Source organism: Microcaecilia unicolor, chromosome 3 (assembly GCF_901765095.1).
Source record: "Microcaecilia unicolor chromosome 3, aMicUni1.1, whole genome shotgun sequence".
Lineage (NCBI taxonomy): Eukaryota > Metazoa > Chordata > Amphibia > Gymnophiona > Siphonopidae > Microcaecilia > Microcaecilia unicolor.
The window spans coordinates 515436099-515459865 of record NC_044033.1 but is presented as its reverse complement, the minus strand read 5'-3'; the positions used below and the strand labels follow the sequence as shown (position 1 = coordinate 515459865).

Genomic DNA, 23767 nt, shown 5'->3' with positions numbered 1-23767 from the left:
CTTCGCAGGGTTCCAAGCCCTTAAACACAGCTGTCTTCTGAATGCTTGCACAGCCCTTAAGGGAAGGCATCCTGTAAGGTTTCTTCCAGAATACTGGAAAAGCAAACACACTTCAGTGATGATGCCTTACAAGGAGCTTCTTCTGTTTGCAGATCTACCCAATTATTCTGACATTTTCTATGCCAGTAAAGTGCAGGAAGACCTTGGGAGGCTGCAATACTGGCTATCCAAATGGCAGATGAAATTTTAAATGGACAAATGCTTTCCTAACAACTTTTCCAGCTTCCCTTAGCTTTACCAGGTATTTTTGCCTGTCTTCCTCTTTCTGAGTCTTGTAACATGAGAAAGCTAACCTTCTTTCCCTTACCTTTTCAGCTACTAGGTTCAAGAATCAAAGCGGCCTTCTTTTCATCCTAGTAATTCAAAGTCACAGGAAGTATCTTCAGTTTCAGCTGGGGACACATCACTTCCAGTACTTCGTATACAGTTCAAGCTTCTCCTATTGACCTTCAAGTGCACTCAATCTGCAGCCCCCCATTACCTCTCTACCCTCCTCTCCCCGTATGTTCCCACCCGTAACCTCCGCTCTGAGAACAAGTCACTCCTATCTGTACCCTTCTCCACCACCGCTAACTCCAGACTCCGCCCCTTCTGCCTCGCATCACCTTATGCCTGGAACAGACTTCCCGAGCCCATACGCCATGCGCCCTCCCTGACCATTTTCAAGTCCTTACTCAAAGCCCATCTCTTCTCCCTTGCTTTTGGCGCCTAACCACCTTCCCCATTCATGACACCTACACTTACTACATAGTTTGTTACCTTTAGATTGTAAGCTCTCTTGAGCAGGGACTGTCCTTCCCCATGTTTAAACTTGTACAGCGCTGCGTAACCCTGGCAGCGCTATAGAAATGCTAAGTAGTAGTAGTAGTATTGCCATTTGGCCTCGCGTCAGCGCCCAGTTAGGGTTCTTCATCTTGGAGAAGAAATGGACCAGTTGAGACGCGACAGAGGTCTATAAAATCCCGAATGGAATGGATAAACATGAATTGCTTGTTTACGCTTTCAAAAAAATACAAAGACTAAGGGGGACACCATGAAGTTACCTAGTAGCACATTTAAAACAAATAGGAGAAAATATATTTTCGCTTAATGTATAGTTAAGCTCTGGAACTCATTGCTAGAGCAAGTGGTAAAAGCAGTTAACATAGCTGGGTTTAAAAAAGGTTTCAACAGATACCTGAGGTTAAGTAGCTTGAATTCTTGCTATTTTTTTTTTTTTTGAGTCTGCCACTGTTGGAAATGGGATACTGGTTTAGATGTACTCTTGGTCTGATCCAGTAGGGAGCTCTTTAAGTTCCTGTGTTTTTATTGGCCTTATAAGAGATTTGAATTAGTCCTTCAGTGTGGAAATAAAATCTTTCCCTTATATTCTGAGAGTTCATGAGTAAAACATTTTTTTCAAGTTAAGTGTAATTTTGAGTGCAAAACAGTTAACACTTTGGAGAATAGAAATGATGGTTCTTTAGCACTTATGCTTGTTTTTAAGCTTAAGACATACAATTTGCGTTTGTCATAAGAAAATTCTAAAAAGTGATGAATAGAAAGACTGATCACTTCTATATATCTTTTTTTTAAACTGTCGTATCTTTTCTTGGATTTGAAAATGTGTTGTTTGTTTACTAGAACAGTGCCAAATTTCCTGATAAATGATATACCTGTAGCTAATTGTGCTCATTTTTAATCTAAGTTGACATATATTTCACTATCACTAATTCACTGTAGACTTCATCTTCAACCTTTTATCTTCTGTCAGTCAATCATTCTTTGTAACACGTTCCAAAGCTTTGCAAGAATACATGTGTTGACACTAAGGGATCCTTTTATTAAGGCTCATGAATTAGTGTGCGCTAAGTGCCCATGCAGCCAATAGATATACAGTAAACTGCGTGGCATTTAATGCGTGTTAATCATTAGTCTGTGTTAAATCTGTTAGCGCACCTTAGTAAAAAGACCCCTAAAACTGGAAACGTTTTTATCATGTGGTGGTGCGTTTCTCAGAAGAATCTGTTAATGTCCTGTTAAGTGACCTCATAGGCATTTAAAACTACACATTGAAAAGTTTATTTTTAATGTCTACCTGGTGTAGCTTAAATTCATTCTTGACTTTATTTCTCATAAATCCTTGCATGAATAGCATTATTGTGATGAGATGTTCTTTTCTTTTAAATTTTAGAGGTCTTTTTATTAGAAGCTCAAGTCAACATTAAAGAAAAGTCAATGTACATCAAACATAATGTAACAGGGGGTTAGGGGTTAAATAAAATATAAATTAAATACTTACCTGGGAGGCTCTGGAGGGTCCGGGAGCTGCTCCAGGGTGAGTGAACTGTGGCAGCTTTGGGGCCACGGTGGGGCTGCCAGGAGCGGCGGTTGTTTTTTTATCCTTGGATTTGGGGCCGAGGGGAACGCTGCTTGAGGCAGCATTTTCATTTCCTGACTCCCGGGGACGATTCGGCAAGTCCCCGGGAGTGAAGATGCTTCCGGTGGGGTTTTGTAACCGGGGGACGGTTGGGCACGTCCCCGGTGTGAAAGGAATGCTTTGCCCCGTTTCGGGGCCGAATGGGGCCGGTGTTGGCTTTGGCGCTAGGCGCTAAAGTGAAGAGGAGCGGCAGGGGAAGAAAAGAAACGTGCGGGCGCGCTCCCGGTGGGGGCGCGCTACATGCGAATTGGGATCGCGTCTTCCCGTGTAGGCCGAAGCCGGGGCCTAAATTTTGGGCCCGGCCACGGAGGTTTTTTTGTTTTTCCTCCGTTTTTGAGGAGAGATCACCGGGACCTGGAATTTTGGTGGTCATCATGTGTGGGGGACTTAAGGATACAGGTAAGGGGGTATTTAGCCCCAAATTTTATTTTTTATATTGTTTAAAATGTGGTAATAGGTGTAGAGGGGTGTAGATTCTGAACGGTTTAACGGATTTAAATTCTGTTTGCAGATTTGTGTTCAGGGGGGTTAGTTTAGGTAAATTAGGGGGGGGGGTGTAATTTTAAAATTGGGGTTTACGGGGTTAATTTAATAGGGGGACATTTTGGGGTGCTTCGGGGGGTTTAAATGGTCCGATTTTAATAATTTCGACATATTATGTCCGGGAAGGGGTCTTCTAATTTTTGGATAGGTTTTTGGGGAGTTTTGGGTTTTCGGAGGGGTGTTATGGGGTAATGTTTGATTGTGGGGTGAGGAAAGGGTTAATTTGAATTCTAAAAATATAGGGATTATGGGGAAATTTATATTAGGCGGCATGGAAATTTTGAAGTTAATTGGGAAGAGTTTAGGGGTAAAAATTGGGGAAAATATATGTTTTTAATGATTTTTAATGGGTAAACAGTTGATTAAAATGGAGAATGGAATTTTGGTTAGGGGTTCCATGATGGACAGGTGGAGGAATTCCAAATCAAGTAGAGCACCTGATTGGTTGCTTGGACGGCGGAATGTCCAGGGAAGCTCCGTTGTCCAACGGCCGAGTGGGCAGTTGGGGAGAGAGCTTCTGAACACAGAGGGAGAAGGGTGTGTGTGAAATAGCTGTGCGAAGTGAAGGCCTACAAAGTATGGAAATTGTGTAAATGACAAAGTTTAGTGAAAAAGTGAGTTTTATGGTGAAATGAAAGTGATTGAGAGGGAAACAATAAAAATTTTATGTATGAGAAATTTAATGAAAGTTGAGATAGGGGTTAAGTCTTGCGTGACTGTAGAGTGTATATGGGAAATTGAGAAGAGCAGTAAAGAAGAGTGAAGTTCTCTGTGAGAATAGAAAAAAAGTCAATTAGCATAGGAAATTTAGTCTAGGGTATTTGATTAATTTATTTTTATTATCTAGAATGGCCAGTGTATAATTTAAACCCTTCTATTAGGTATCCAGAGAAAAAGTTAAGGAGTAAGGGTTTTCTCTTCAGTTACTTTGTTAAGGACAGGTTTAGGTGAAAGAAGAAAATCCTAAAAGAAAATACTTGACCATAAGAATACTGATCATATCAAGGGCCCCACTTCCATTTAGCCAGGGTGGTCTTATACTGTGCCACGATCTTTTCCATATCAGCTATAAACCAAACTTTTATAATCCATTTATTGGCAGTTGGAAGAGTCTCTGATTTCTAGACAGTATCCAGAGTTAGTCATGCCTCATTAAGACAATATTGGATAAGAAGTTGCTGTCTCAAGTGTGCTCCTGGAAACGATCTATTAAGCAAGTAGATCCCCGGGTCCCATGCAAGCTCATTTTCAAAGCACTTAGCCTCCCAAAGTTCCATAGAAACCTATGGAACTTAGCCTCCCAGAGTGCTTTGAAAATATGCCTCATGGTATCTCAAGAACCAACCAAGACTGCAGCTTATTCTGCACCGTCTTCCAATAAGAGCGCATCTTGAGACAGGTTCACTAATGTGTCCCATAATTCCTCTCTCCACGTTTTCTGCAGCAAAATGCTAAAACACTTGAGAAAATGTGATGAAGTCCGGCAGTTGTAAGGTACCAACAATACATGAATTTAACCCCATTCTTTTGAAATTAGCAGCTCTAGACAAGCACAGCAATGCTGTTTCCATTGCCTTCCAATCACACTCCTCATATCAAGTACATAACTCAGCTTCCTATTTACATAGTAACATAGTAGATGACGGCAGAAAAAGACCTGCATGGTCCATCCAGTCTGCCCAACAAGATAAACTCTCCTCTTCAGGGCACAGACTGTATAAGTCTGCCCAGCACTGTCCCCGCCTCCTAACCACCAGTCCCGCCTCCCACCACCGGCTCTGGCACAGACCGTATAAGTCTGCCCAACACTATCCCCGCCTCCCAGCCACCAGTCCCGCCTCCCACCACTGGCTCTGGCACAGACCGTATAAGTCTGCCCAGCACTGTCCCCGCCTCCCAACCACCAGCCCCGCCTCCCACCACCAGCTCTGGCACAGACCGTATAAGTCTGCCCAGCACTATATGAGACAGATCAAGGGGCAGTTTGGCCCTAAGATAACAATACAGCACTGAAGCTGATTTACGAGTATTACAAAAATCTTCACATAAATCTTCCAGGAAAGTGTTTTCCATGTGACAACAGGCTTTATAGATTTTGAAGGTATGAAATGAGTGAGCTGCAAATAAGTAAAACGATCACTTGACGTCAATTGATAGTCATAAGTCAGCTCTTCAAATAGTATTATGTCAGCGTCACCAAAATTTTGCCTCCAGGTAAGTAACAGCATCAGACTGCACCTCCTAAAGACCCAGGTCTTTGACCATGTGGAAAAAAGGGTTATCCACAATAGGAGAAAACTTTGATAACTGAAAGTCTCAGTTTCAGTCTTGTCCCGTGCAGTCCCAGATCTGCATATTTGCAGCATCACTTTGCTTAGTATAATCAACTTAAGGAACTTTAGTTGATCCAAGGTTCTTTATTGCAAATTATCAACAAGTTATCAACAAGTGAGTCATCTCTGTTAACAGAGACGAGCCTTTTCATTTATAGTCCCACAAATCTGGAATTCCTTCCCTTTGATATCTGTCATGAGATAAGACCTTTTTATTTCTTGCCTGAGTAATACTATGTTAGTAGATGTGGAGAGGCATTTTAGAAAGGATGTCCAACTCAAAATATGGATGTCTCAGTCACTATATCACAAATCTTGCACGTATTTTAGAATAGGAAACAGTTTGTTCTAAAAATATGTGCGAGACGGACATCCATGTGCTGAAACATCCAAACCGAGGGACATGGATGTTTTTTATGGCAACAGAAGAACATCCATATTATAAAATGGTCACACAGATGTCCATTTGGTGGAATAGTTAAATCTTTAAAGCAGCCAGCAGAGATTCAGAGGTTGCTGCTGGTTCAAGTCCTTTTGCAGCTTTTTGTTTTTTCTTTTTAATTCTGAGCACTCCAGGAACAGAAAAATACCTTCTGTGACTTCCTCTATCTCCATTCAGTGGAGAACAGCTCAATCAGAGCATCGTTCTGTAACCCGGCTGTGCCAAGTACCAGGTCTAAATACGGACATCCACCTTTTGAACATGAAGATTCCTTTCCCTTCTGCTGGATGTCCATATTTTGGGTCTTCCCTAGCCCCGCCCAAAACATATTCAGATCATGCCCCCTTGCCATGTGAACGTTTTGTACAGTTAGACATCTATATCCTGCCTTTGTAAAATTGGGATTTGGACGTCCATGCAATATGGACTTCTAAATGCCAGTTTTCAGATATCCAAAACAAGAATAGAGCTTCTAAATAACCACCATATTGTTTTATCTGATGTATTTCTGTACTATAGGGTGGGATTGTAGTGAGCATTGGAAGTAAGTGGTTGTGAGAGAGGTTGTTTTCCATCTTGGGCTCTGAGTAATGTTTATATGTTTTTTATTATTTGTCTTTCATTTGTACTGTATTTTAATATTTTCGTATGAATTTCTTTGCAGTCCACCTTCAGTGGCCTTTTTGGTCAGATAGTTGACATAGAAATGAAATGAAATATGATTATTGTGAAATGAAAAGTATACATTTTTTTTTTACATTTATAATATGCAGTTGCTATCATTGAGAATTTCTGGGAGTTAAGAAGACGCCTGAGGAGTTCAGATATTTTGTTAAACATGTAAACTGAGTGTAATAGTGCTTGAAAATAAAATGTATAGAAGCATTCTCAGTCAGCTTTAATGAAAGGGCTCCTTAGCTTCCCTGACCCCTGGAATACTTGTGGAGCAGCAATTTTAAAGGCTACATTGGCTGCTGTAAAACTCACTAGGGATGAATTACTAAATCTAGCCATCTAACTTCTCAAGTATGGAAGCTAGATCTTTTGGAAATTTTTTCTTGTAATATTTGAGGAGTGGCCTAGCGGTTAGAGCACTGGTCTTGACACCCAGAGGTCGCCAGTTCAGATCTCACTGCTGCTGCTTGTTATCTTGGGCAAGTCACTTAACCCTCCATTGCCTCAGGTACAGACTTAGATTGTGAGCCCTCCTGCGACAGAGAAATACCCAGTGTACCTGTATGTAACTCACCTTGAGCTACTACTACTGAAAATCCAAATAAAATAAATACTAAAATGTATTGTTTTATCCATAGACTGCAATTTATCACCAGTATCATCTTTTTATGACTGTGATGAAAGACATTGAAACATGTCTGTGGCTCAGCTGTGATTTTGAAAGTTTCTTTTGCAGATTGGACAGCTCGTTTTTAGAGGGGTGAAGAGGCTGAATCGTATCCAGTCCATAGTGTTTGAGACTGCCTACAAAACAAATGAAAACATGCTGATCTGTGCACCTACTGGAGCTGGGAAAACTAACATTGCCATGCTAACAGTGTTGCATGAAATCCGACAGCACATTCAGCAAGGTGTTATCAAAAAGGATGAGTTTAAGGTAAGAATGTAATGAACCAAAGAGCTGTTTGTAAAGCACAATGAACCTCGTCATACAATGATACTACTTTATATCAAATCAAGAAGTGTAAGGGTATTATACTTCTGCAAGTCACACAAATGATGATGCTTGATTTAGTTCATTACTATTAAAGCAATACTTGTTTGTGTCCTGAAACTGTTATTAAATATGTGAACAGTTATGAAAATACATTTAGTTCTGATGCAGAACCAATTTTGCAAGTGATGAGGCTATATAAACAAAATCCATTGTCCTCTAAACAGCTGCACTCTTAGCCAACAATGATAACTACTTTTCATATATCACTATTAAGATTTTTCACTGTAAGTGCCTGGAATCATATTTCACAATAAATTGTCATTGCCATGAGACAAATGACATTGTGGCTTTTGCTCATTTTTCAACGGCATGTTCTTTTGGTACAGATTGTATATGTAGCTCCTATGAAGGCCTTGGCAGCTGAAATGACAAATTACTTCAGCAAGCGTCTGGAACCACTTGGCATCACAGTGAAGGAACTGACTGGTGATATGCAGTTGTCAAAAAGTGAAATCCTACGAACACAGGTATGATCAACTGAGGTGAAGTTGATGTTGTTTACATCCATGATTTTACTTTTGTAAAACTGCTGTGTGCATTCTCTGTAGTAGGATGGTTAATATAGAATTATGTATAGTAGAACAAGACTGGATGACGATGGTGCTTTGTGTTTCTGCCATACAGAGTTGCATTAAGGGCCTGATTAACCTTTTTCCCTTAGACAAGGAATAGAAAAATATCCTTAGTAAATCGGGTTCTAAAGGAGCTGATGTAGACCCGAGAAGAGATTCCCCTCCCCCCTTCACCTTAGTGAAGACTATAGTGATGGAAGGATGGGGTGTTGAGAGAGGTTAAGCTGCTGGATTCTACATTTTTGGGCTGGCTCCGAAATTCCAAGAAAATTTGTCAAGGCCTGTGTTAGTATATTTCAGTGTGTTAGAATATTAGTTGGAGGTCTACTCTACTTCTGCCTGTAGAGGGAATGACTCCTAGGTTTTGTTTGGCAGGAGTTTGTTGAAAACAAATTTGACCAATTGGTTGTACTTGCTGACCTGAATGTGTATACCCTGGAGGAAAGGAGAAACAGGGGTGATATGATACAGACGTTCAAATATTTAAAAGGTATTAATCCGCAAACGAACCTTTTCTGGAAGCGGTAGAACTAGAGGACATGAAATGAGGTTGAAGGGGGGCAGACTCAAGAAAAATGTCAGGAAGTATTTTTTCACGGAAAGAGTGTCGGATGCTTGGAATGCCCTCCCGCGGGAGGTGGTGGAGATGAAAACGGTAACGGAATTCAAAAATGCGTGGGATAAACATAAAGGAATCCTGTTCGGAAGGAATGGATCCTAAGGAGCTTAGCGCAGATTGGGTGGCAGTACCGGTAGTTGGGAGGCGGGGCTAGTACTGGGCAGACTTTTATGGTCTGTGCCCTGAAAATGTTAGATACAAATCAAGGTCAGCTATACATATAAAGTAGCGCATATGAATTTATCTTGTTGGGCAGACTGGATGGACCGTACAGGTCTTTTTCTGCCATCACCTACTATGTTACAGTAGTTTGGTGCCACAGGTACCAGGCTTATTCGCTATACAGTATTGGCCTTCATAGAGGATAATGAGAAATCCCATGCTTATGGAAACTACTTTTGTGAAGAAATAATAGAAGAATATCATATTCGTATACAACTTGATCCACATTTGAATGTAAGGAAGACGATATACTTGAAATCAGTGTTGTGTTGCTATATTTAAAGACCCGAAACGAAAAAGTAGGGGTGGACCAAAGAATCTCAACAGCCGATGGTGCTGAACAAAGTTACTTCAACCCACCATCGGCTGTTGAGATTCTTTGGTCCACTTCTACTTTTTCGTTTTGGCTCTTGGACTACATGTGGGGTTTGTCTTACCCTGACCTGTTGGTTGCTTTTTTGACGTCTTGCTATATTTATATCAGTTAGCTCAAGGGGTATAGGGCGGCTGCGTGGTTTCATGAAGACTTCCACCTTTTTCAGTGGAGAAAAGAGTATATTATCTGCAGCTTATTGGCATGTGAGTGAACTGCCAAAGATTATATGTAGCTATTTGGCAGTTCAAGATGGCTTATATTTCTGACTAGCTAAGGTGGCACAGTCGGCCACAACAGCTTTTTTGAATTATTCTGGGCCTTTTGTGGGCTCAGATCTAGGAAGAGAGTACACCCAAGCCTATCTGAAGTTGATTTTGTGAAATTTTGAGGGAAAAGGTTCAATTTGTTTAGTCCATTTCTAATTGTTCTAACAGGTCATATAGGCTCATAACGTATTAACTTAATGGAGGAGATTGTGTATTTATGGATTTGCTTATTCACCCAATATTGTTTTGATATAAAATTAATGCATTCAGCATTATTAAAATGCTTATTTTAAAATAGTGCAGTGCTCCAGTGGCCAATATTGATCCTGGTCTTGGAAGTATGATAGAGTTGTTCTGTTTTCTTCATTTGAATCTGTTACGCTTAGATGACCAAGAAAACCTATTGAACTTTTTATATTTTGTAGTTATAAAACGGAGTAGATTTCTGCGCTTAGTTTATTTCTCTGCTCTGTTATAACCCTTTCTTTTGAAAATATGACTTTGTAGGAAGAACACATATACCAAACTCTTGAGAAAAAGTAGTGACTTTTCAAGAAGCAGTGACAATGAGCAGAGTGCTCTTGTTGTACAGAGAAATGGGACCCTCTGATAATATGAATTGCTTGTTCGAATGCAGTGTCAGTGCATAGACGAGACTACAGTTGATTCCTGTTGTTTTTTTTACATCTTGATATTAGAGCATTAATGAGTGTGACTGGGGATCTGAAGAATGTGTCATGCATAGAAGCATGTCTGCTTTAAATACATCCATTGTATGGTGGTTATTCCTGAAGACACACATGAGGACTGTTCATATTGCATATCGTTAGATTATTTCCTTTTTCTTGTGCCGAATGAAGACTGAGATACTCTGCCTTTACTGTACCTGTATGCCTTTCTTCTATCAGTGCAACTATTACTGTGATTTAAGAACAGCCAACCTGGAAGAAAGACTGTTAGCCCTCTTAGGGACTCAGAAGCTGTAGCTTATTTGCTGGGGCTGAGATTTGGAGAGAGTGGAGGAGTGGCCTAGTGGTTAGAGTGGTGGACTTTGGTCGTGGGGAACTGGGTTCGATTCCCACTGCAGGCACGGGCAGCTTCTTGTGTCTCTGGGCAAGTCACTTAACCCTCCATTGCCCCAGGTACAAATAAGTACCTGTATATAATATGTAAGCCGCATTGAGCCTGCCATGAGTGGGAAAGCACTGGGTACAAATGTAACAACAACATGGAATGTTGCTACTATTGGAGATTCTAGATGGAATGCTGCAACTATTGAGATTCTGTTGCTACTATTTGAGATTCTACATGGAATGTTAATGTTGCTATTCCACTATCAACATTCCATGTAGAAGCCTGCCCTTGCAGATCAGCAACGCGGCCGTGTAGGCTTCTGTTTCTGTGAGTCTGATGTCCTGCACGTGGCCTAGTGGTTAGAGTGGTGGACTTTGGTCCTGGGGAACTGGGTTCGATTCCCACTGCAGGCACAGGCAGCTCCTTGTGACTCTGGGCAAGTCACTTACTCCTCCATTGCCCCAGGTACAAATAAGTACCTGTATATAATATGTAAGCCGCATTGAGTCTGCCATGAGTGGGAAAGCGCGGTGTACAAATGTAATAATAAAAAAAAAATAAGTAATGAAATCTAAAATCAAAATCCCCCAAAATAATCAGCCCAAGAAACCTTTCTTCAGGTTCCTTGTCTATGGGAAATTAGGTTGCGGGGGACACATGGGGGTGAACCAGAGCTATGAAATAATGTTGTCTAAACAAATTCATTTGTTATAAGACTTCCTATGTTTCAGAAAAAGGGTAAATGTGGTTATTTCTCCTTGCTTTCTGCTTTACTTTGTTCTTTGTTGTTTTTTTTTTTTAAATTGTTTTAATATACAGAGCTTTTACAGATTTATAAAAATACGAAATTTCTGATTTTATACATTCACACTGATGATCTTAGTGGTTGTGTATGTTTTCTTTAAAGATACTTATTTGTATTTATAGAATTGTTAACTTGTCTTTGGCATGATTTCAGATGGAAAGGCAGTTTATAACACAAAAATAGTGCTTCTGATATCATGCATTTTATTATTTTGGTATAATTTAATTCATGGGGAGCTATAGAGTGGTTTTGGATATCAGGCTTTGCTGGCATCATTCATCTTTCCCCTGCCTGTCTTCCTTCCTAGCCCACCCCTATATTTGCATCATTAAGAGGATCATTAAGGAGGTAGGAAGGACAGGTGAGCACTAGGCTTCCATAGTGATGACAGTTTGCTGCTGGACTGGGACATTCATTTCACATAGGCTATACTATGGGATTTGAGCTGGTAGCCTAGTATAGTGCTGTGACAGTTCTACAGAATTACATGGGGACAAAGTTTGTCCCCATCCCTGCCCCTGCAAGATATGACCCCATCTGCACAAGCCTTGAACAGTTCTGTAGTACAACACCAGAGATATATAAAGAGATGGATTTACTCCTGTACTATGCAAAATATAAAAGATGGCACATGCCAGGGATGGTGTTAGGGGAGTTCAACTAGGGCAACTGCCCTTGGCCCCCTGGCCAGAGAGAGCTCCAAGCCTACTGGAAGCTGAAGAAGGTCGCTGCCTGGTAGTGGGCTTTGGGGACCCCTCCCAAATTGATATCCTAGGCCCCAGCCATGTATAACACCACCTCTGAAAGGATGTACATTTCAAATCTGATATTCTGTAATCACAAAATAGAAACTAAAATTCTTTTTCTACCTTTTGTTGTCTGGTCATTTTATTTTTTCAAATTATGTTGTCTGAGGCTGTGGTTTCTGCTTCCCTCTGTCTTCTCTTAACTCACCAGAGTCTTCTGTCAATTTGACATCTTTTCTCTCTCCGTGTCCACCATCTTCCATCTCTGTGTCCCTATTGTCCTCAATGTTCAGCATCTCTCTTCTCTGTGTTCCTATACTTCTTGTCCAGTATCTCTCCTGTGTTCACATCCCTTCATCAATCATTTCTCTATGTCCCTATCCTCTCCCCTCTATGTAGAACATCACTACTCTGTGTCCCTATGCCCCCCATGTCCAGCATCTCCCTTCTGTGTTTTTGTTCTCCCCCTTGTCTTAACATTTCCCCACTGTGTCCATATATCATTCCCACGCACCATCTCCCCTTTCTGTCCCTATGCCCCCCATGCACATAATTTCCTCTGTGTGACGTCCCTGTGTCCACAGTCCAGCTTCTTCTCTCTTCCTTCTCCAGACCAATGTGTGTCTGACCCCTCCCAGCTTTCCCATGTTCCAGCATCTGGCTCACCTTCATTCCCGTTCTCTGTCCTACTATGAGTTCAATATTTGATTCCCTCTTCCTTCATCCCCTTGGTCTGGCATCTCTTTCCCTTTCCTTCACTTCCCTCCAGCTCCCCCTTCATTGCTTCCCTCTTCCTCCCATGGGTCCAGCACCTCTCTCCTTTCCCTTCAAATCCCTCCTCCTTCCATTGGTGCATCACTTCTCTCCCTTCTCTACAGCTCCCCTCCTCCTCCCATTGGTGCAGGACCTCTCTCCCCTCTAGCCCCCATTCTCCTCCCATAGGTGCTGCACCTCTCTCCCTTCCCTCCAGCCCCCCTCCTCCTCCCATCGAAGACCTATTTTCCTTTGTTTTTTTCTTTTGTTATTGAAGTTGTGAGGTTGGGCCACCCTATCATGCAGCAAACATCTCCTTTTTATTGTTGGCGGGCTTTCTTGCCTGCATTGTCCACAGGCCTTTCTGTTGGGCAGTCCTTCTGCTTCTGCATCTACTTTTTCCAAAAACAGGTATCAACAGAGGCAGCTCTTTCTTTTAGACGAGTGGTCATACACCCAAACCCAAAGTTCGTGGTGGTGGTGGTGGTGGGGGGGGGGGGGGGGCTCCTGCTGCCGCCGCCTCCAGAACTTCACAATGATGGGGACTCTGTCCACTCTTTGATGTGAAAAATAGGGGGATGTCTGTCTCTTTTACAAGGAGTGGGCCAGCATTACTGTGGACCAGTGGCTCCTCGAGATTATCAGAGAAGGTTACAAATTAAGAGTTCTCCTCTCCCATCAGAGAGTTTTTCTTGGAGTCCCTGTGCGCTGTTGCTGCAAAGAGAGCAGCAGTTCTTTCCACTTCTTGCAGGAATTGGGAGCTGTGGTTCCAGTTCCACTATCTGAACTCAGTTAGTGATGTTATTCTATTTACTTTGTTGTCCCGAAGAAAGGAGGTTCTTACCATTTGGTTCTGGACCTCAAGAAAGTGAACAAGTTCCTGTGCTTCCAACTTGTTCGGATAGAAAACTTGCGCTCTGTCCTAGTGGCAGTGCACCCGAGGGAGTTTCTCACAGCTTTAGATCTCAAGGAGGCTTTTTTACATATTCCCATTTGATTTCTCCATCAGCGTTACCTTCGATTTGTGATGCTTTTTGGATGGCTACAGCACCCAGGACCTTTTCCAAGGTTATGGTGGTGGTGGTGGTGGTGGCCATATTCCTCAGGAAGGAAGGGATTTGGGTGCATCTGTATCTGGCTGATTGGGGTACATCTGCGCAGGAGAGAGAGTGAGTGAGTTAGGGCCAGAGTAATATCTTGCAGTTCCTCGGATGGGACTCAGTTTGCCCAAGAGTCATCTTTGGCCATCTCAGTCCCTCAAATATCTGTGGGTTCATTTTGACATGGCTCAGGGGAGAGTCTTCTTGCTGGATTGGAGAATTCTCAAACTTCAGTCCCAGATTCGTCTCTTATTGTGGGTTCCAAGTCTCCATTCTTGGGACTGTGTGCAGGTCGGCCATTGCTGCGACCCTGGACAGGGCTCTCCAGTCCCTATTGAGTTGTTGATTTCCAGCGTCACAGGATTACAATGTACGCTTGCTTTGGGCTCTGCAAGCCAGACAAAGTATTCTTGGTGGCTTGCGCAGTATCATCTAGCCTTGGGAGGAAGGGGACACTGGTGCCTTGTTCCTTCTGCTTTGTTGTGAGCTGTACTGAATGACCAGAAGTACTATCCTATAAGACAGAGTTCAGTTCAGTACTCTCTCTCTCTTCCTGCTTGTACATGAACACAACCCACATGTCTCTGCATTCATTTGATGTGACTAAAGGAAAGAAAGTTATCAGGTAAAGCATAACTTTTCCATAGACCTTCTCTGTATCTGTAGAATACAAGAGATTGGTTGGATTTTTGATTTTCCAGTTTGATTTGAGCTGGATACACCACTGGCACCTGCAGAATAAATTAATCCCTATGCCTACTTTATTCTTCTGGAGAAGGCTAGATAGTGCATTTCACTTTGTCAAAAAAATATTATAAGAAATGAAAGGGTGGTACTTCTGCCTTACGTAAATTGTGGTGTGTGTTTTTTGCCAATGATGAGCGGTTATTAGCTCCAAAGGTGCTCTTTGAGGCTTTTCCCACCCACTTTTCACTTTCTTTAAATCTATAGATTTATTTCACAGACATGAATATTTATTTTTTTTTTTTTTTAATTTTTTTTTTTTGTTTGTTACATTTGTACCCCGCACTTTCCCACTCATGGCAGGCTCAATGCGGCTTACAGGATTGTTTTTAATATTTGTACTTGGCTGTATACCACAGTTGTCAGAGAAATTGCAGACTAATGCTGAGCAGTTTTATTTTTCAGAAGGAAAGATAACTGTTAGAGAATGGGTAAATATTGAATGTTTTGATAAGACTCAATATGCTTGATAGAAAATGTGAGACGGAGTTAAGTCCTGGACATATTTCATGTTTTATATGTTAATGAATTGTAGTATGAGTTAAATAGAAGACCATCCACCTGCTTGTGAATGGGGAGCGTGGGAATCCTGCAGAAAGCAAGAGAGTCACACGGGAGTGTATAGTCAAAATCTCTGGCAATGCCAGAATAAGGCTTGGAATACACTGAGTGAGGCAATTGGAGTACTAGAGTGAGGCTTGGAATGCCCAAGGAGGCAGATGGAACACCAGACTGAAGCTTGTTACATTCATCGGTCGGTGAATGCGACCCAAAAAACCACAGTAAGCTGTTGGGGGTCAGGAGGAAATGGAGGGCTGTGAGCGAGTAATAACATCAACTCCTAACTGGGTATGGGTGGGCACGGGTTAGATTCCAGTGGGGATGGGCAAGGTTGGGTGAAATAAGCTTGAATTTGATGAAGAAAATGTAATTGTACAAAAACATTCAACTCCAAACAGTTAATATGAGCTTGTCCATCTAAGGTGGGATTTAATTAAATTCCTAAACTGTGAATGGAAGTATGTGAAGAAATTTTTTGCCTTACAAAGCAAGGTACTCGAAGCGAGGAGCAGGGCTGTAGCAAGATATGTGCGGCTGCACAGTGTGAAAGGAAGGTAGGGAAGCCAAAATTGCACCCCATCCACTGCCTCCACTGCTTGCCCAGTATCTTCAATTGCTCTCTCTACCCTACGCCCACCAAGTACAACCGCCCACCTTCTCATAGTCCCTCCCAGGCCTTCCTGACTGATTCAGAGTGATATAGATTAGGGCCAAGCAGCAGTGATCGCCACTCACTTCTGCCTGTGCTATCTCTGAATTTAAAATGGCGGCTGGTGCCTGGATAACCTCTGGGCAGCTGTGCTGACCTGAAAATTGAATGCTGGTGTGCAGATATGGCCCAGCATTGAATATCTGAGCTTAATTCAGCCTGCGGCATCATCAGCTTTAAGAACAGCTTACCACAGTGGACTGAATATTAGCCCATGAGGAATTTTGAAGATTCTGATTCTAATTGAAGAAACTTTGACAACATGCGCGCTTGTTCTACCAAAGTAATACCTGTGCAGGTTAGAAAAGAGGACACTACAAATTGGAGTTGACAGTTTTGATTCATGGTTTCATTACATCAATATTATGTTTTTGTAGCACATTTGGGTTGTCCTAAATATCAACGAGTCTGCAATTAGTGCAGAATGGGACCGCATTTCTACTAATACCAGGTCTTGCGACCATGTTACCCCAGTTTTAAGGCATTTACATGGACTGCCAATTGAGTTTCGAGTGCAGTTTAAGCTTTTATACCTTAGTGAATCTGGAGCCGTGAGCCTTCATTAGCTTCTGCTTGAGATCAGGGATGGGGAGGTTTCTTCTATTTTATATTCATTTCCGAATTTACATAGTCCAGCCATTATGGTTATGGACCTCTGTATGATAATGTATATCCTGACTTCTGTTCCTACTTGGAGACAACCAGCACCCATGCTGCTCCATGTCTCTGTTGCTGCATCAGGCAAAGGTACATCAATTAAGCTATTCTTAAATTCTTGAGCTTATGCAAATTACTCACTTCAGACTTCAACTCTTAGGCAAAGGGTCTTTCTTCCCAGAAAAGACTGGCAGTATTTCAGAGGGTTTTCTTTAGCCAACTTTTCTTCTTTCATACTCCCAAACTCATAAGTACATAAGTAATGCCACACTGGGAAAAGACCACGGGTCCATCGAGCCCAGCATCCTGTCCACGACAGCAGCCAATCCAGGCCAAGGGCACCTGGCAAGCTTCCCAAACGGTACTGCAGTCCAACAGCCACCACACCCTGTACAGGACACCCTGTACAGGACATAACCTTATAGTCCTGTCCTCCACTCCTGTCTATTAGTCCCTTTCAAAACAAAGATCAGAGTATCTATGGATAAAGCATAGGTAAGTACCTGTTCCATTTCTGTCCCCCCCCCCCCCTCCCCTTGACTTAGGCATTCTAGGTCAGGCTTTCCGCCCCCAGCAGGCTACAGGTCTTTCTCTTCAGCAGCTTCACCTATTCTTCTAGTGCTAGGGAGCTCTTTTTAAAAGCCTCTAAACGAAAAGCCCCCCTCCCTGCTTATCAGTTTCCACCTCTCAGGGAGCTTGGGTCATTCTGTCCTCAATTCGGACAATTGGCTTAGTCCCTCCTAGCCTCTCCTGATATGGGCATTGCTTCTTGCTGGGTTTGCAGGCCTTCCTGCCCCAGCTCTTCTAGAACACACACGCCTGCCTTTACTTCCAACTGGGGGCAGAACTTTCGTAGCTTGCCCTCGCCTTTCTGGGCTCCGTGAATCCTGACTTTTGCCTAGGCTTTCTGGGCGTTCTAGTTTCTCTCCCCATCTTTTCTTAGAAGGGAAAAACCCCTTTTCTCTCCCTGACCAGTCCCTATACCTGTCAACTTTAAAGGGGCAGCACTGTTTCTTTTGTGTATTTAGATTTATCCTGGAAACGGAGCCAGAACATTTTTATTTTAAAGTTGGAGTTGGTACACTTTTACCACCTCTGACTCCACACAAAATTGATTCTGACTCCAACTCCGCAGCCCTGCTCTTAGGTAGCTTTTTATGGTGTATACTAGCCGTTGAGCTCGTAAAAACGGGCTGGTATTGAGGTTTTCCTCCCCCCGCGGTCACCACCGCTCCCCTCCCCCCCCCACGAGGTCGCCACCGCTCCCCTCCCCCCCCGCGAGGTCGCCACCGCTCCCCCCCTCCTCGAAGTCGCCGCCGCCACCCCTCCACCTGGACCGGGCCCTCTCTTCACTTCTGAACTTACACATCCATTAGCCGAACGCAGCAACGCACATCAGCTGAGCTGCCCCTTCCTTCTCTGCCTGTGTGTGTCCCGCCCTCGCTGACGTTACGTCACAGGAGGGTGGGGCCACAGGCAAAGAAGGAAGGGCTCACTGCAGCGGTAGCAACCTCGGCGGCGCAGTTTCCCTCTCTGTCCCGCCCCCCCCCATCATCACGTATTGACGCGGGGGCGGGACAGAGAGGGAAGTCTCTACTGCGCATTTGCGAGTGAGTACGGTCACTCGCCGTTTATATGTTTGATAAGCATGCAATATTTTTACACTATCACACATACTGTTGGCATTATGAGAAACCTTCCAGAAATTGGCTACTTATTGTTTCCGAATAAACTTTGCTCATATTTCATGTATATGCATTAGATAGCGATATAAATGCATACACTTCATTGTTAAAGACCATTAAAAATTGCTATTCTAATTTACCAGTTCATACAGTGCAAGGGATGTATGATTATTAGTTTTGGTTTAGGAGATAGCAGAATAAAAACCTTCTTATACCTCCAGTAGACATTTATATGGTTGTGAATGTGTCATGAGATCTAAAATATCTTTTGAGGCTGTGACTTAGACTGACAGTGTATATTAGAAGTAGATGGCTCCATTTGCTGGATGGTTTAGGATAGACAGGTATAAACCTTAATGGAATCATTGTAATGCTTTGCTGCCTCTAAACCTTACAATACATTTCAGCATGAAATCTATGAGCAGTAATTGATTTGAGTGTAATAACCTTAGAAACCCATTTATTAAGGTTTACCCTATGTTATCTAGAGGGGCATAATTGAACGAAAATGTCTATCTCCATGGGCGTTTATCTCCGAGAACGGGTTCGTGAAGGGGCGGACCGAACTGTATTTTTGAAAAAAATAGACGTCCATGTTTTATTTGGTAATTTGTGAGCTGGGCGTTTTTGTTTTTCAGCGATAATGGAAAATGAAAGCGCCCAACTCAAAAACGAATAAATCCAAGGCATTTGTTCGTGGGAGGGGCCAGGATTTGTAGTGCACTGGTCCCCCTCACATGCCAGGACACCAACCGGGCACCCTAGGGGGCACTTTTACAAAAACAAAAAAAAAAAAGGTAAAAGAGCTCCCAGGTGCATAGCACCCTTCCCTTGTGTGTTGAGCCCCCCAAATCCCCCTCAAAACCCACTGCCCACAAGTCTACACCATTACTATAGCCCTAAGGGGTGAAGGGGGGCACCTACATGTGGGTACAGTGGGTTTGGGGGGGTTGGACGACTAAGCATTAAGCAGCACAATTGTAACAGGTGGGGGGGATGGGCCTGGGTCCACCTGCCTGAAGTCCACTGCACCCCCTAACAACTGCTCCAGGGACCTGCATACTGCTGCCAGGGAGGTGGGTATGACATTTAATGGTGAAAATAAAAAGTTGTGAGACATCATTTTTTGTGGTGGGAGGGGGTTAGTGACCACTGGGGGAGTCAGGGGAGGTCATCCCCGATTCCCTCTGGGGGTAATCTGGTCATTTAGGGCACTTTTTGGGACCTTATTTGTGAAAAAACAGGGTCCAGGAAAAGTGCCCTAAATTCTAGCTACAAACGCATACTTTTTTTCCATTATCGGCGAAAGGCGCCCATCTCTCCTCGGCCGATAACCACGCCCCAGTTCCACCTCCGCCACGCCTCCGGCACGCCCCCGTCAACTTTGTACGCTTCCGCGATGGAGTGCAGTTGAAAACGTCCAAAATCGCCTTTCCATTATACCGATTTATTCGTTTTTGTGAGATAAACGTCTATCTCCCGATTTGGGTCGAAATCTAGGCATTTTTCTCTTTCAATTATAAGGTGGATAGTCACGTCACTTAACAAAGCATACTGTAAAAAGGAGACAAAAAAAGTTCTTCTGCCACATGCTATCTTGGGTAACTAAGAACATTAAGATTTGCCGAGTTGGAATCCACAGTCCTCCTAGGACAGTCTGTGGAAGCCCTGGCAGTTCTTAATTGAGGCTGGGGGAAAGGTCCCGTTTGCTGTTGCTCTTTGTCAGTTGTGAGAGGTGACAATCACAAACACTACCCTGCTTATGTAATTAAACCTTTTCAGGGCAAGATGCACTAAAGTCGTCGTTAGAGCCGTTCCGTACCGAATTCCATAGCGAATCGGTAGGGAACGGCTATGCATTGAGGAAAGGGAATGCAAATGAGCTACTCGTTGTAGCTCACTTGCATTCTCTATTCCATCGTAAAATTGTTGGCCAATCGGCCGGTCGAGCATGCGCAGAGTAGCAAAGCGTTATGCTGTCTGCTCTGCGCATGTCAAATACGCTGCCTGAAGATGCCTCTCACCCCTGTTTTTCAATCAGCTGTTATTGGAGAGTGCAGTTGAAAGTGTCCATCACAAAAATAGCCTTCCATTTTGGCCATTATTCATACCCAAATAATAAAAACGTCTTTTTTGGCTGTGCTTCAGTCAGCTGAGAGACCTGGAAGTCTCTGAGCCAATCTCCATTGAGAAGACTGAGCATGTAACCCTACTCTGTTTTCTTTTAACCAGTTATTAATCCACAATAAAACACTACCTTCTGTCCCATGATTTTCAAATTTCCTCTGGAGTCTTTCATGAGGTACTTTGTCGAACGCCTTCTGAAAATCCAGATACACAATATCAGCCGGCTCACCTTTATCCACGTTTCTTCACTCCTTAAAAGAAATGTAGTAGATTGGTGAGGCAAGATTTCTCTTCACTAAATCCATGTTGACTCTGTTTCATTAATCCATGCTTTTGAATATACTGTGTAATTTTGTTCTTTATAATAGTCTCTATCATTTTGCCTGGCACCAAAGTCAAGCTCACTGTTCTGTAATTTCCCAGATCACCTCTGGAACCCTTTTAAAAAATTGAAGTTACATTTTCAACCCCCCCCCCCCCCCCCCCCCCAGTCCTCCACTGATGGTAGAGTGGGAGTCCCTGGATGAACAGCTTTGCAGTTCCAGGTTGTGGGGTTGCTTCTGTGGAGGTGGTGAAGCATGGCGCTCGTTGTGGCAAATAGGTGGCTAGGGCCATGCTGTGTGGCTTGCAGCAGATGCCTGGATATCTCAAGTTTTTTTGCCTGGATTCGGGTACGGCCTTTCTGCCCCAGTTGGCCACCAGCTCTTCAGGGGCGGGACATTGAGCGAAGGGAAGACCAGTAGAGACGTCGGGAGCGCCGCCTCCTTCACTGACGCTGCGCCGTTTGCTGCCCTGCCAGCCGGACGGAGGTAAATTTAAAAGAGATTTTGTTGGGGGGAGAAGAGGGCGGGCAGTTGGGACATGGGAGCGGGAGGGCAGGGGAGAGAGGACAGCGATCATCTACACGGGGTGGGGGCGCGCGCGCTCCAACCGCTTGTCTGCGGGGGGGGGCACCCGATCCCCTGCGAGGGGGGGGGGCGGCGGCGGCACCCGATCCCTTGCAGGGGGGCGCCACCCGATCCCTTGCAGGGGGCGCCACAGACCCTTGGCAAGGCCCTGGTGAGGCAAAGGGATTTCAGCTCTCCTCGGCCTCCAGGGAGTGCTCCTGTTTTTAAACATAACTGGCAAAATAACTAGTTAATTGCATATACATGTCTCTTTATATGTATACATAAAAAAATTAAAATACCGTATCGTCATGCAAATAACGTGTGCATGTATAGAACGTGTGGAAATGACATTCAATTTTAAAAAGCAGTATAGTACACCCATGCATATAATGCACTATATAGCTTAAGGCGGAACTAATGTATCCATTTAGGAAACACACGAATATAACACATGGTGGAGCCATGCAGAGACAGTAGCACACATTTTGATCTTCACTACTGTTACTACAGTAACAGAAAGGAATTTGTTGGGTAATTTGCATCCAGCATGTGCCTATATCCACTGTTCTTTGAGTGATGCATGTAACCAGTTAAAAAAAAAAAAGAAAAAAGTATAATGTGTCCACAAGTATAACACACAGGAGCCACAAACCTTTGCAATTAAAACATAACACGCACGTTATAGGCCGGATTCTATATAAGGCATGGTGAGTAGCATGCGTGAAATTGTGCACATGGCCAGTTTACATGCGCTACTCAATTTAGTAACGAGACAATTAGTGATGATTGGCTGATAACCAATTATCTTTAAATTGGAATAATTGGAATTTACACGTGCTTTCTTTTTCGACGCATTCTGAAAAGAGGTGCATTGTTATAAAATTCAGAGGAACACACCTATATTTAGGTGTAGGTATTTCCACCAGTTTTTCAATGGCGCGTATGTCTGTGCCTAAATACTACTACTTAACATTTCTAGAGCGCTACTAGGGTTATGCAGCGCTGTACAGTTTAACAAAAAAGGACAGTCCCTGCTCAAAGGAGCTTGCAATCTAATGGGCGAAATGTCAAGTTGGGGCAGTCTAGATTTCCTGAATAGAGGTATGGTGGTTAGATGTCGAAGGCGACATTGAAGAGGTAGGCTTTGAGCAAGGCTTTGAAGATGGGCAGGGAGGGGGCCTGGCGTATGGGCTAAGGGAGTTTGTTCCAGGCATGGGGTGAGGCGAGGCAGAAAGGGCGGAGCCTGGAGTTGGCGGTGGTGGAGAAGGGTACTGAAAGGAGGGATTTGTGTTGAGAGTGGAAGTTACAGGTAGGAATGTAAGGGGAGATGAGGGTAGAGAGGTAAGGAGGGGCTGCAGATCGAATGCATGTTCTCGTGGCCTACACGCTATTCTGTAAACTGCGTCTTACTATAGATGCAGTTTATAGAAAAGCACTGCACTCATTATTCCAACGTGCCTACGTTTTAGTCGCCATTCACAGAATTGGCCCTATATGCGTCAAAATACGGTATATATATTTTTACATAGAAGTTTATAGAAATTCTGGTTCTTAACAAGGGATATTGTGTAGATTTGGCAGTGGTACAGCCCTGGGTGTTGCGTTTCTTGGAGAGAGGAAATAACTTGGAGGGATGAATAGAATCTGACATTTAAGAGATTACAGTTGATTAAATGTACTTGTGATGACAAAACAAAAGTGAGTAGTGAAGCAGAGACCATGATAAGGGTGTCAGAGTTGAATAGGGTGAGTAGGGATGAGGATGGCACACGGTATCAGGACATTTGAGTAATATGGATGATCAGCCTGATGGATTTTGTCAGCTGATGGACTCCAGTATTAAGCCATAAAGGCTTTAATCCCTTTTCGAATCTGATACTAATAAAATGGAATAATGCATTTCTCTCCTGAACTTCTAGTCTGCTAAAGAAACCTAATCAGCTCTTAGGCAGTTGAACAAAGGCAGAGCTATAAGCTTTAGAATGGCTGATTTATTGTCTCTCTCTCCTTAATCTGCTAAACATTAATGGACGTCACTGCTTTGTTTTTCTCGTATAATAAAATTTGATGAGACTTTAATGGAATCTTTAGCAAAATTAATGTTAATTATAAACATTCTTAGTAGATGTGGTGCAGTCTTAGGAGAGGATACAAAACTCTACATTAACTGGTTATTTAAAAACAAAACAAGAAGTCCATCAACATAAATTGTATACATTTTTATTGCAGCTACAAAAGAAAAAAACAAAAAAAAGTGATTGCATTAGTGTATTGTGGGTTTCTGCAGATCCAGGACTGTCGCTTAAACCTCCGAGTAATCTCTATATTGGCA

At 43.0% G+C, this 23767-nt stretch overlaps 1 protein-coding gene across 1 annotated transcript in view; it reads left to right on the top strand.

Annotated features, from left to right (window-relative positions):
* Window positions 1-23767, top strand: part of LOC115464829 (activating signal cointegrator 1 complex subunit 3-like) — a 417679-nt gene that overhangs the window by 273142 nt on the left and 120770 nt on the right. Inside the window, exons 9-11 of the mRNA XM_030195187.1 lie at window positions 7209-7409; window positions 7856-7996; window positions 13561-13753. Of these exons, the coding sequence (XP_030051047.1) occupies window positions 7209-7409; window positions 7856-7996; window positions 13561-13753 (535 nt within the window). The remainder of the gene's footprint in view (window positions 1-7208; window positions 7410-7855; window positions 7997-13560; window positions 13754-23767) is intronic.